At 45.2% G+C, this 13,255-nt stretch overlaps 1 protein-coding gene across 1 annotated transcript; it reads left to right on the plus strand.

The window, feature by feature from the left end:
* The first annotated feature begins 814 nt into the window (after positions 1 to 814).
* INSM1 (INSM transcriptional repressor 1) lies at positions 815 to 4,252 on the plus strand. Its single transcript, XM_069954538.1, has one exon. The coding sequence runs from the start codon at positions 1,317 to 1,319 to the stop codon at positions 2,574 to 2,576; it is 1,260 nt and encodes a 419-aa protein (XP_069810639.1). The 5' UTR covers positions 815 to 1,316; the 3' UTR covers positions 2,577 to 4,252.
* Positions 4,253 to 13,255: the final 9,003 nt, after the last annotated feature.

Consider the following 13,255-nt stretch of genomic DNA (forward strand, 5'->3'; position numbering starts at 1 on the left):
TTTTTCTTCACTATTTCTTCGCTATTGCGTTCGTATCTACTGCGAACAACCGTACGTATTCAATGCGAACGATTTGCGAACAAGCAACGATAAAAATAGGTCCAGGTCTTATAAAGCGATCAACGATTTCTCATTCGGCCGTTAATCGTTAACTGCATTTCAACCAAACGATTATCGTTTAGTTTTGAAAGATTTAACGATAATCTAAACCATAATCGTCCGGTGGAATAGGGCCCTAAGAGACCCGATTTTGTTGACTCTGTTACCTCTCGGCTGCTATAGGTTCCATAGTCAGGAGTATATACTTATAGCTTATATTAATGTATAAAATGCTGGTGTTATATACAGGTATATACACACCAGGGACTGGATCTACACTGTAGGATGCCGGCTGGTGTTATATACAGGTATATATATATATATAGATATATATATATATATATATATATATATATATATACACACACACACCAGGGAGTGGATATACACTGTATGATGCCGGCTGGTGTTATATACAGGTGTATATATATATATTTATATATATACACACCAGGGAGTGGATATACACTGTATGATGGTGGCTGGTGGTATATACAGGTATATATTTATATATACACCAGGGAGTGGATATACACTGTATGATGGCGGCTGGTGGTATATACAGGTATATATTTATACATCAGCTGCAGACACATCACCTACATGACGTCACTCCTCTCATGGGATAGCACATACGTCATAGTGTCATAGTGTATATAAGGGGGTGACATATAATGTCTATGAGGTCATAGACGCATACGATAGAGTGCTCAGCAGGTGTCAGGCACCGGGCTGCAGTTCTCCCCTCAGAGCTTGCACTCTCCCGGTCTTGCTCCTGGCTCAGCACCGGACACGTCCATACTCGCCCCCGTCTCTCAGCAGCTGGACGTGTCAGGCGGGCGCCGTGCCGGGGGTGTCGGGTCACCGCCGCCCCCCTTCCTCTCAGGCACGTGTGTCCGGCCATTGAGAGGCAGCGAGGCGTGAGGGCGGGCGGGGCCGGGCGTGTGCCGCCGCAGCCGGAGGGGAGGGGCGGGGCTCAGGTACATCTGCTGCCTCTCTCCTGGCCCCGCCCCCAGCAGCACTCCAGCCGCCGGGCCCGGCCTGTGATTGGCTGCGGCGCTGACAGCTCGGCGTGTGCTCGGGAACCTCGCGGCTTATAAAGAGGAGGCGGCCCCGGGGCTGAGGATCCACAGCGCGGCTCGTACAGCACCTCGGACAGTGCCCGCCGCCGCGGCCAGAGCAGCACCTCGGACAGTGCCCGCCACACAGCCGCAGCCATGCCCAAAGGTTTCCTGGTGAAGAGGAGCAGAAAGTCCCCGCCCGTGTCTTACCGGGTCCGGGACGAGGATGAGGAGCGCGGGGAGTGGATGATGCTGGTCGCGGTGTCCGGACAGAGGCCGGAGCTGTGCACGGCAACCGGAGGAACTCCAGCCCCGGCCAGTCCTGACCGAGCAGCCCCGGCTCCCCCATGCAGCCCCCGGCAGCCTCCCGCCGGTCAGTACGGGAACCCGGACTCTGTGCCGCAGTCCCTGTCCAGCCCGACCCGCCCGGTGAGCCGGGAGTACCTGGACCGCAGCTTCAGCCTGGGCTCCCCGGTGTCCGCCGAGTCCTTCCCGGCTCTGGTGGCCTCTATGGAGCCGCAGCTGTACCTGCCCACCGACCTGAAGCTGAGCAGCCTGCCGCCCGCCTCCTCCTCCACCGGGGGGGCCCCGAAGCGTCCGGCCGAGCCCCACAGCAAGCTGCCGGGCAGTGCCCACCCCAAGCCGCCCGCCGCCAAGAAGACCAAAGCCATCCGCAAGCTGACCTTCGAGGACGAGGTGACCACGTCCCCGGTGCTGGGGCTGAAGATCAAGGAGGGTCCGGTGGAGCCGCCCCGGAGCTCGGGCCACAAGCCGCTGGGGGAGTTCATCTGCCAGCTGTGTAAGGAGGAGTACAGCGACCCGTTCTCCCTGGCGCAGCACAAGTGTTCCCGCATCGTGCGGGTGGAGTACCGCTGCCCCGAGTGCGACAAGGTGTTCAGCTGCCCGGCCAACCTGGCGTCCCACCGCCGCTGGCACAAGCCTCGCCCCCCGGCCGCCCCCAGCGCCCCCGCCGCCGCAGCCAAAGACGAGCCGCTCAGCGACCGCGACACCCCGAGCCCCGGCGTCTCCGAGTCCGGCTCCGAGGACGGCCTGTACGAGTGCCCGCAGTGCGCCAAGAAGTTCCGGCGCCAGGCCTATCTGCGGAAGCATCTGCTGTGCCACACCGCCGAGGAGCTGCTCTACCCGGAGGACAGGCGAGCCAAGAGCCCGGGGCCCATCAACCTGAGCGGCAGCAGCGAGTGCCACCCGTGCCCGGTGTGCGGGGAGACCTTCCCGGGGAAGAGCAGCCAGGAGCGGCACATCCGCCTGCTGCACTCCTCGCAGCTGTTCCCGTGTAAGTACTGCCCGGCCACCTTCTACAGCTCCCCCGGCCTCACCCGGCACATCAACAAGTGCCACCCGTCCGAGAACCGGCAGGTCATCCTGCTTCAGGTGCCCGTGCGCCCGGCCTGCTGACCAGCCAAAGACTCCATAGAGCAGTGTGGGGAGGGGGCACTGCCAGCCTGCCAGGCCCAGGACACAGGGAAAGGGGCCTGGTGGGCAATGAGAGGGCATGGAGGCTGCCCACTACTAGCCCTTCCAAAGGGACACATGCCAGGCTGAGTACCCTCTCAGGGCGATGCTGCCCCCCGCTCATCCCAGGATCTGCCACCACCTGATAGCATTGGACTGCTGCCAAACCCCGGCCCTGACCACTGTGGCCTGAAGAGAACTGTGCCTTTCCTGACTGCAACCCATGCTGCCACCCTCCTCTAGCCTATAGAGAAGTGGGCGCTGCCACCCTTGGCCTCTACTTAACTGTTCTCTCGCTGCCAAATCGAGACGCAACCAGAAGCAGCCATATAGGTTGAAGTGCATTAAATGTGGTTATTGTGCTTTAAAGCAAAAGACAGCCAGTCACGCAGGGCAGAGAGCACTATGGGTAGACTGCTACCAATGACTGTGCCCACCTGGTAAGGGAGGCAGCATCTTCATCCTAAAGCAATAATGTTCTCCAGAGACCACCACTGAGACCTGAGCACTATAGATGGAGGCAATGCAGTCTCTCCACCCCAGTGTGGACCCTTTGCACTGTCCTAGCGCTTGCTATTGCCCCCCCCTCCCCCTCCCCCTCCAGCCTTAACAGGGGTAACATTATTGCTTTCCAGCTCTGCTGCCTCCCTCCTCTCAATCACTAGTGATGCAAACATGTAATAGTGTTGTCTCTGTATCTGCTCCTTGGTGTCCTGGCCCCGGGCCTGGCCCCAGAATGTGAGTGTAGCTGTTCTGTAGTCTTTTCTGTTGTAGGATGGTGACCTGACACAAGACGTCATGGTGTTCTTGGTATGTGCATATCTCGTCTAGGGTGGGCGCCTTCTCCTTTCCTTGCCAGCTTTGCCCACTCTTCTATAGACAGGGGTCTTTTTTTTTTTTTTTTTTCCCCCCTCCCCGTCTCCTGTGATTGTCGTCCCCGGCTCTTGTCTGTTGACCGTGTTTCTGTCTGGAGTCCACCACATCCACTGCCTTTCGTTCCCAGCCTGTCCCTGACATGACGATTAGCTTTATAACGGCTGGTGAATGCCGCCCGATCCCGTCTCTCTCTATACTTTCTGTGACCAAGTCTGTTCTTAGGATGGGGGAGGGGGAGACGTTATTTAGTCTTTAGCCACAAATGCCTTGTCTCATAACTTTGTAGAAGAAACGATAAACTGCCTTGTGTAACTCTTACCCACCTAGAGGCCAGCCAGTCATCCTCGCCATCATCATTGCCACCGCCTGCCGGGCGCTTACACTACTATCCAAATGTATATGTTAATTTTATGATTAATTATTGTTTATTTATTCCTTTATTTATTGATGTGAATGACAGATGTGACTATTATTTGATCGGAGTATTTTTCAGTATAGCATTCCTCTCGGTTTTATTTATTGGTACGCTTTTCCCCCCCTCCTTACACTGACAGCTCTATAGTGAAGGGTTGCGCCTTTCTTCATTCCTAAACAAATGGCTATTTCCATTCATTGTGCTTTAAGGGGCAGACGGCTCTTTTAAACGGATAGCTCTTAAATGTCTAGAAGCAATCTCTTTTCTACATACATTATTTTCTTATCTGCTAGCTATTTATAGAGAGCTTCAATAGAACTGTTTCGACTGTGTAACAATTTGCTATTCAAATAAAAAATATTTTCAAATTGAAATGGAAACTTGTAAGTTGTGTGTTTTACTCTCCGGTTACTGAGTCTGTAATACATATACAGTGCCACCTCTCCAGGAGACCACCCCCAGCCCAAACCACATTATACTCTGTGGGTTTATTTATTATATCCCTTATATCCTGTATATATTGTGCTGGTCATGTCAGAGAGGTTTCACTGTCTATTATGTACCCAAAAAGGTAAAAAAACAAACCAACAACTGGACAAAACGGGGTTAACACCTTCATTTCTTACTGAAGAATGACAGGGGAGAACATGGGGTCTCTTTCTTTACTTTATAAATTATATGATTTGATAGAGTTATTTTTAGTACTTTATTTAAATAAAAAAATATCCAATTATTTATATACTGTTTAAACAGATTTTATTACTGGGATATTATATATTGTATAAATGTATCTAAAATATCCCAGTATAAAAAAAAAAACTATTCAAACAGTATATAAATAGAATTATATATATATATATATATATATATATATATATATATATATATATATATATATATATATATATTATTGAAGAATAGGTGTACTTTTATTTAATCTTTACACTTTTTCGTGCTTCATCTTAAATCTGTGAGTTTAGTTTGCAATCACATAGTCAAGTAGAAATAATTCACAGAAACAGTGTTACATGTGATCTGTGCCCTTTAAGAGGGTAATGAATCCTTTCTCATTTGAAAATAAATATATATATATATATATATATACACACACACACACTGTGGTTGGACCATCAGCCACTGTGGAACTACAAGAGCCAGCATCCCTTTAATTTAAAGTAATTGTGGAGTCCCTGGTTAGGTTGGGTTCACACTGCATTTTTCCATCTATCTGCTTCATTTTAATTAAATTTTAACAAGGAAAAATATGATCAACCATGTATTCGTGTAAGTGTAGAAAAAAAATAAAAAATAAATAAATAGATAGATAGATTTTTTTATTATCTATCTATCTATCTATATATATATATATATATATATATATATATATATATATATATATATATAGTTATTTTCCCCCCCAAAAAACGCAGTGTGAACCTGATGATTCTGGGGAAATCCTTGCAGGATGAACCTTCTCCTTGTCTGTGGAACTCTTGCAGTCAGTGTATGTGCATTTTCCACTTTAGGGTGCACATTAGGTCCATAATACTTTTTATCATCTTGTACCTCCATGGTGGTAGAGATTGTGGTGGTAAAACTGACGAGAGTAAAGAAGACAATGCACATTTATTGGATTGCACACAAAAAAAATATAAAAAGAAGCTTTACAGCTGTAGGCTTACTGGGGGGTAAAGATTCTCTATCTCACACCTATTACAGCACGGTTCCTTTAGTCTATAGCAGGGGGAGGGACAGCTTTGGCTGTCCAGGCATGATGGGAGTTGTAGTTTTGCAACAGCTGGAGAGCCAAGGTTCCCTACCCCTGGTTTATAGCATAGTAGAGGTGACAAGATAAAGCTGCTTGGGGTTTGTTCAGGTGTCTCCTCCTATAACATGGTTGCACATAAAGATGTCCTTATTTCCTAGTATACTCAGTGATACACTGATTCCAGGACACTTTGCCAGCTTCTCCTATCTATGGGTGAGGGCTATATGCTTAGATGTTGTATGCACTGTGTATATGTAGGTAACTACCAGTGACCACCCCAAGGTCTTAGGTCTATAAGATCAGCATAGAAGCTGTAGATGTAACAGACTGGATCCGGAAATGACCCCATGTTCTGTCCTCTGTATATACGCGGCATTGGGACACCTCCGCAGGACTTCTTTACTCACTGTTCTGCAGGGTAATGGTTTGTAGAGAATACCACCTATAACTATAGCCACTGCAACACAGACAGAAGCTAAGAGGGTCCGGTCAGGTGCAAAAGCACTGGCGGAAAATGTAGCAAAACACATGAATAAAAGAAGAGAGAGGGGGAATCCGCCATGAGAAACCCCTCGCCTTTTCTTCCTATGCATCAATTTTGATACATCCCAGTCATTGTTAAATTTGCAAAAAAAAAAAGGGAGATTTATCAAACATGGTGTAATGTGAAACTGGCTCAGTTGCCCCTAGCAGCCAATCAGATTCCACCTTTCATTTTCCAAAGAGTCTGTGAGGAATGAAAAGTGGAATCTGATTGGTTGCTAGGGGCAACTGAGCCAGCTTCACTTTACACCAAGTTTGATAAATCTCCCCAAAGGTGTTGACTTTCCACCATCTAGCTTGACTATATGGATTCCCCTGTGTGTAGATCCGATACATAACATCCATCCTTTACTGCTCATTAAAAGTAGTTGTTGTGCTGTTCGTCAAATAAGATTCCACTGTTCATCCGTCACAGACTCTTTGGAAATTGAAAGGTGGAATCTGATTGGTTGCTAGGATATATATATATATATTTATCTCTCTCTCTCTCTATATATATAAAATATTACTCCATTTGAGCTTTCCAGACCAGTGACTGCAGAGAAAAATGTACATCAGTAAATGTACTGTATACAAGGCTTAGTCTTTGAATACATGACTTCACAACCTAGAGATTCCATTGTGACTAGAGATGTTCATGGAGCTAACAGAGCAGCAGCTTGTCGGTCCCATGTGACTGTGATGCCGTGTGCTCATCATGTTCAGCTCTGGTCACCGGGGAGAACACAACCTGGTAAATTAGTCAGGTGTCCAAGACGTGTTCAGTACCTGATGCCCTAGGAGACAAGATATTGGACATAGGAGTCTTATTAAAGAAGATTACAGTGGAGATGTAATACACGGCGCTCCTAATGATTAATAATAATTAATCTTCTTATGGTTATACCTGCCGTCAGGTGATGTGCAGCAGCCATAATTATAATCAAAGACTCCGTTATTGACCTTCTAGTAAAAAATCTGACATGTCCAAGGTGGAGATCAGCAAAGAAAGTGACTTTTTAAAATGTATCTATGAATAAAATGTTCTTTTTCGCATTAATCTTTGGTACATGTGACTATATGAAACTTATTAGCGGAAACGGGCATCTTCTTTAAAGGGGTGCTCCGGCAAAAATCTTTTTCTTTCAAATCAGCTGGTTTCAGAAAGTTATACAGATTTGTAATTAACTTCTATTTAAAAATCTCAAGTCTTACAGTCCTTACCCGCTGCTGTATGTCCTGCAGGAAGTGGTGTTTTCTTTCCAGTCTGACACAGTGCTCTCTGCTGCCACCTCTGTCTGAGACAGGAACTGTCCAGAGCAGTAGCAAATCCCCATAGAAAACCTCTCCTGCTCTGGACAGTTCCTGTCTTGTACAGAGGTGGCAGCAGAGAGCACTGTGTCAGACTGAAAAGAAGACACCACTTCCTGTAGGACATGCAGCAGTTGATAAGTACTGGAAGACTGGAGGTTTTGTTATATAGATATTTAATTTACTTCTATTTAACTTTCTGACACCAGTTGAGTTGAGGGAAAAAAAGAAAGAAAAAAAAAAGATCTCCGCTGTAGTACCCCTTTAACTTCCAAAAGTCTGTAATGCCTGCTGATGAATTGCTCTGTAAAATGTTCAGAAACTTCCTCAGAGACCAAAAACATCTGTCCAGACTGAACCAGTGAATAGCAGAGGTGAGAAGGGGGATGCTGCTGCAGAGGGGTGGTCAGCCATGGGGGGGGGGGGGATCACATCACAGAATCTCTGCCTCTGCGACGTACATTAGGGCCGATGGTAGCAAATTCGCATGCACTGATGCATTCTTTTACGGCTGTTGCACTGCAATTGAGCTATGTCGCAAAACAGCTGTCAGTTTCCATTCAATTAAAGTGCATGTCTGTAATTATTACAGTAACAGGGACCACTTTTGGACTGTTTAAGTCTAGAATAAAACATTAGTTGTTTTTTTTCCTTCCTCCGTCCATGCTGCTATGCAAATTGCATCATAGATTTTTCCTGAGATGCCTGATGAAGAGGACGGTGGCCTCCTCGAAACGCAGAGCTGAATGCAAATAAAGAAACTTAACATAGAGTTTGCCATTGCGGTGAGCTGTTTCATTTCTCTGTGTTTTTGTGTGTTTACAATTTCAGCCATAGCAACGCGCTCCTGTCTAGTGTGAATGGTGTTCTAGGACAGCTGACCAAATTTGTCTTTTTTTCTGTGTTCCAGATGGGAGGAGTGGCTGCTTCTACTTGGTCGTGCACACCACCCATCCCACCCAGGTGATGCAATTATTTTTGCAGGTATAAGATGGATCTTGAATGCCCAGAGCATAGGTATATTATACGCTATAGTACAGTGTAGGGTCTGCCCCGATATGAGGCTGCTTTTGACTATTTTCATGTGTGTGGTCGGTCTGTGTCTTGCTATTGAGCTGCTGCATTTTTGTGTGAAAGAAACTTTTACACTAGAACATGGAGTCAGTGTCCGGTAACTATGAGGAAACCCAGTGATCCAGACATTAGGGCCCGTTCACACTCTCAAATCGGTGCAGAAATTCCATGTGGTCGGGTTTCCTGGTCGGGTTACTGGAAGGAGATGGGCTGCAATACCACTGATACTTCCAGCTCTGAATAGTGATTTTGCTGAAGCAAAAAAGGACTAAAAGTGTAAAAAAAAGCTGCAAAGAATGAGAAAAAAAAAACTGCTAAAAATGTTCCAGATGCCAGAAAAAATCCATGAAAGTTTGAGATTCATTTTGCTTGTAAAAGGGACTTTTTTTAGGCTCAATATGCTGTGTGTGCACCTAGCTTTAGGGGTGATATTACAGACCCACCTGTGCACTACAGCCTGAGGTGGCCCAACAGACGCTTTGCTACATAAGGACATACTAGTGTTATTACCTCTGTGCTTTGTATTACCGTGGGCTTTATCCTTGTATTAGGATTTGTGTTATTTTTTTTCCCCTGTGCTTTGATATTACAGTATTTCTTAGCATTAGGCAGTGACATCGCTACTGTATATGCATCCTCCTCCTACTGTCATACATTAAGGTGTTATATCATGACATAACCATTTCTTTAAATGGATATCCCCATCTTATCACATGCATCTGTTTAGATTCCTATAAGTCTTTTTGCAATAGGTTCTCTCAACCTTCATGATATTTGTTGCAGAGATCTCATCCTACTAGGGATGGTCCAAACCGAGTTCGGTTCGGGTTCGTATGAACCCGAACTCGGTAATGATTCCCGCTGTCTGGCCGCTCCGTGGAGAGGGTGGATACAGCGGGAGGACCGCCTGGAAAACTGGGATACAGCCTATGGCTATGGCTGTATCCCAGTTTTCCAGGCGGTCCTCCCGCTGTATCCACCCTCTCCACGGAGCGGCCAGACAGCGGGAATCATTACCGAGTTCGGGTTCATACGAACCCGAACCGAACTCGGTTTGGACCATCCCTACATGGTGGTTTTCCATTGTATTGTATTAGGGTCCTATTAGACAAAGTGATTTTTAGTTTTCTCCGATAAGAAATAAACTATTGCAAATGACCTGAAATCATTCACCATAATATATGGAACGATAGTCGTTAGGATCGCAATTACGATCGGTCACATACTCTAGTGCATGAACAATCATAATAATGTACGAACGAGGTGTACATACCACAAAAGATTTATGAACAATTAACAATGATTTTATGGTCAGCGTCTATCGACATTTGAACAAATTTTCGTTAGCCGTCTGACCATTGCCTGCACACACCGGAAATGTATTGCTTAAATTTGTACAATATAACAATTCGCACAATAATCATTCCGTGTAATAGGACCCTAAATTTGCCATTGCCATAGTATATGGGATGGCAGGAAATGGGGCCGTCGCTATCTTTATGATCCTAGAGAAGAGATTACAAATTTCATTCTCTCTGTATTGTGACATCTCTTTGTGTACGGTATCAAAATTAATTTTTTTAGTTGTAGTAGTAGGATACCATTGTGTATATTACCCAGGTCCTGCGACTCAAGTGTAAAGATTATTCATGTGCAGCGACATCGCTATGTGCCTTTTGATATGTAAATGGGATTAAGGGGTTGTGGGTGGCTCATCTGTTCTTCTGTCACATAAGAGGATACCAGTTTTATTAACTAAGTATAAAGATATAGGGACCTTCAAGTTCTCCAGCAGAGGTAGCATAGTAGCCAAAGTACACAGAGCCCTGACATTATACCATAAAAAATGGCCACTAAAGTTAGAAAAAATAAACATTTCCAAGATTTCAGGAGATTATTATATAATATATATATATATATATATATATATATATATATATATATATATATATATATATATATTAGTGGTACCTCGGTTCTCGAACTTAATTGGTTCCGGAAGGCAGTTTGAAAACCGAGCAGTGTCTTCCCATAGGAAATAATGTAAATGTGATTAATTGGTTCCAGCAGCCACCAATAATTACCTACAACAGGGCCGTATTTACCATTAGGCACCCGTGGTCCGGTGCCTAGGGCAGCACTTTGCAGGGGGGCAGCACCAGGGAGCAGGGGAACAGAAAAAACTAATTTTTTTGTTTTTATTTTTTTAGTTTCCCTTCTCCTGTTCAGACTTGACAGTAAATCTGGTGTCTTTTCCAGGGAGGTGGGGGGTATGGTGGTATTGGTCAGGTCTAGTATCGCCAATAGGTGCGTGAAGATGGGGCGTCTTCAGGTTTAGTACCTAGGGCAGCAGCAGCTGTTAATACAGCCCTGACCTACAATACTCATTTATTACACTGATAAGTGCTCAGTATAATCACTACAGTACAGAACAGCACTATACTGTACAGTACATTATACACAAGAAACATTCAACAAAACCAGATATAATAGGACAGTAGTCACCAACTCCTCATTTATCCTTTACTGTATAGCGTACCCCCCACCCCAGCACTGTAAGGGATGGGAGATGGTGGTGCAGTGACTGTACTACTACTGCACTATATATGCAATCCAGCAGTCTTATACAGCACTGTACTGTATGTGAAGCCTCACCACTGCTTAACTCGCCAGGTACAACCCACCATCCACGCTCGCAAAAACGTTGGAAAACCGAGCAAAGTTCGAATGCCAAACACTACTTCTGGGTAAATTTTCGTTCGAATACCAAGCAGTTCGAGTTCCAAAGCGTTCGAAAACCGAGGTATTACTATATATATATATATATATATATATATATATATATTATACATTATACACTATAGCTCATACATAGATCTTTAGCTGTATAAGGAGGCATTGTGAATTGTGGTTGGGAAATATTAGGTTCTCCCCTTGCAGAGTGGGAGTCGCACTGTTTGTTGAAATTTTAAGGGGTTATCCAAGCATAAAAAAACACGGTCACTTTCTTCAAGAAACAGGACCACTCTGGGTGTGGTTTTTTCAGCTCAGTTCCACTGATGAGAATGGAGCTGAATTGTAATAACACACACAAACTGAAGACAGGGTGGTGCTGTTTTTGCAAGTAAGCTTTGCTTTTTTTCTAATCCTAGATCGCACTTTTACATGGTCAACATCCCTCCCTCCAGCCTACATCATTCCTGGTTTATTTTTTCAATAATTAAATTTACAAAAAATTGTTACCCCGGAAAAACAGCTCTTAAGAGTTGGCCACTAGGGTCACTTGTTGTTCGTGTAAACTACAATAAATCTCCAGCAACAGAGACAACAAAATGGAACACAGGAAGTGGGGCTATGTGCAGGACAGGAGGAAAGTCTGAGAGTGATTCAAACTGAGGCTTTCTCCTCATTTCAGCAGGTCGGTGCCTAATACAACCCTTTACCTGTGGTGCTGCTGTTCATTTCCTTTCTATTCTCATAGCACCTTGCAAAGCCAGAGCATCAGTAACCTCTTCTTTCTCTACATGTAACCCTTTCCTGATTGTAGTCCACTTCTCATGCTATTGGCTTTAAATATTCCAAATAATAAACAAATTGACAACTGGGCGGTCTCAGTGTCAAAGGGGCATGAACCTCTGGCAGCTCGCTCTTATTAGAGAACTTAAGACCCAAGAAATATACAGTTATGTATACATCTACAGAGTTCTAAACTTTGAAAACTGCAAAAGACATTGGGGGGGGGGACGGATTTACGAAGCTTACGCCAAAGGCGTACGCCAGGGAGAAGGTGCAGATTCGACCGATGGGAGGGCTGGCGGAGCTTGGGGGGTGATAAGGCGGGGAGGAGGAGTGGCCTCCTCTTGCCAAAGAGAAATGGTATCAGCTCACCACATGTGGTTCACTCTCTGTAATGAGGGCTCTCCAGAATGGAAGCGCGTTAGATCTGTATTGCGGGCCGTTCCCCGTTAGTCCATAACTTAGAAAAAAAGGTTGGTGATCTCCAGCTTTGTAAAACGTAATTTCTTTATTCACTTAGGCATCAACATAAAAAACAAAACATTTAAAAATACGCCGACGCGTTGCAAGGCAAACCCTCTTAATCATGGCACATAATACATATATACAAGGAAATAAATACCTTTTGCTTGATGTGATGCCTCCTGTGGGAGCCACCCACAGCTGTGGACAACACCTGACTCCTGGAGGCCACATGACCTGCTCACACTAGGTATTGGGCAAAATGCGTGCTGGATCAACCTAATAAGATGTCAGTATATGTAGAATAAATCACTCTTATAATTTAATCCCTTGGGATACCTTGTCCTAAACTTAAGGATCCAGTAGGCTTCTCGTTTTCTCAGACCTTCCCAATCCCCCCCTCCCCTAAATGGTCTATTAATACGTTCCAAAGCACTAACCTGTAGGGTATCTGTAATACCATTGTGACATTATTCTATAAAGTATTTCGAAAGACACACAGTGTATTTTAAAGTTTTGTATGTATTTTATGGACACCCAATAAACTTTTGGACTTTATTTGGAGCTGTGGATTTCCTTTTGCCATGATTGCCCAACTGGTGGTGTAGCTCAGCCTTCTACACGTGCTCCAGTCCTACATTGGGAAACCACTCACTCTACTACGTTATCCTGCACATG

Source organism: Dendropsophus ebraccatus, chromosome 15 (genome assembly GCF_027789765.1).
Source record: "Dendropsophus ebraccatus isolate aDenEbr1 chromosome 15, aDenEbr1.pat, whole genome shotgun sequence".
NCBI lineage: Eukaryota > Metazoa > Chordata > Amphibia > Anura > Hylidae > Dendropsophus > Dendropsophus ebraccatus.

Bases quoted from the DNA above. Each gene is read 5' to 3' on its own strand.
- INSM1 (XM_069954538.1), top strand. From the start codon at position 1,317: ATGCCCAAAGGTTTCCTGGTGAAGAGGAGCAGAAAGTCCCCGCCCGTG.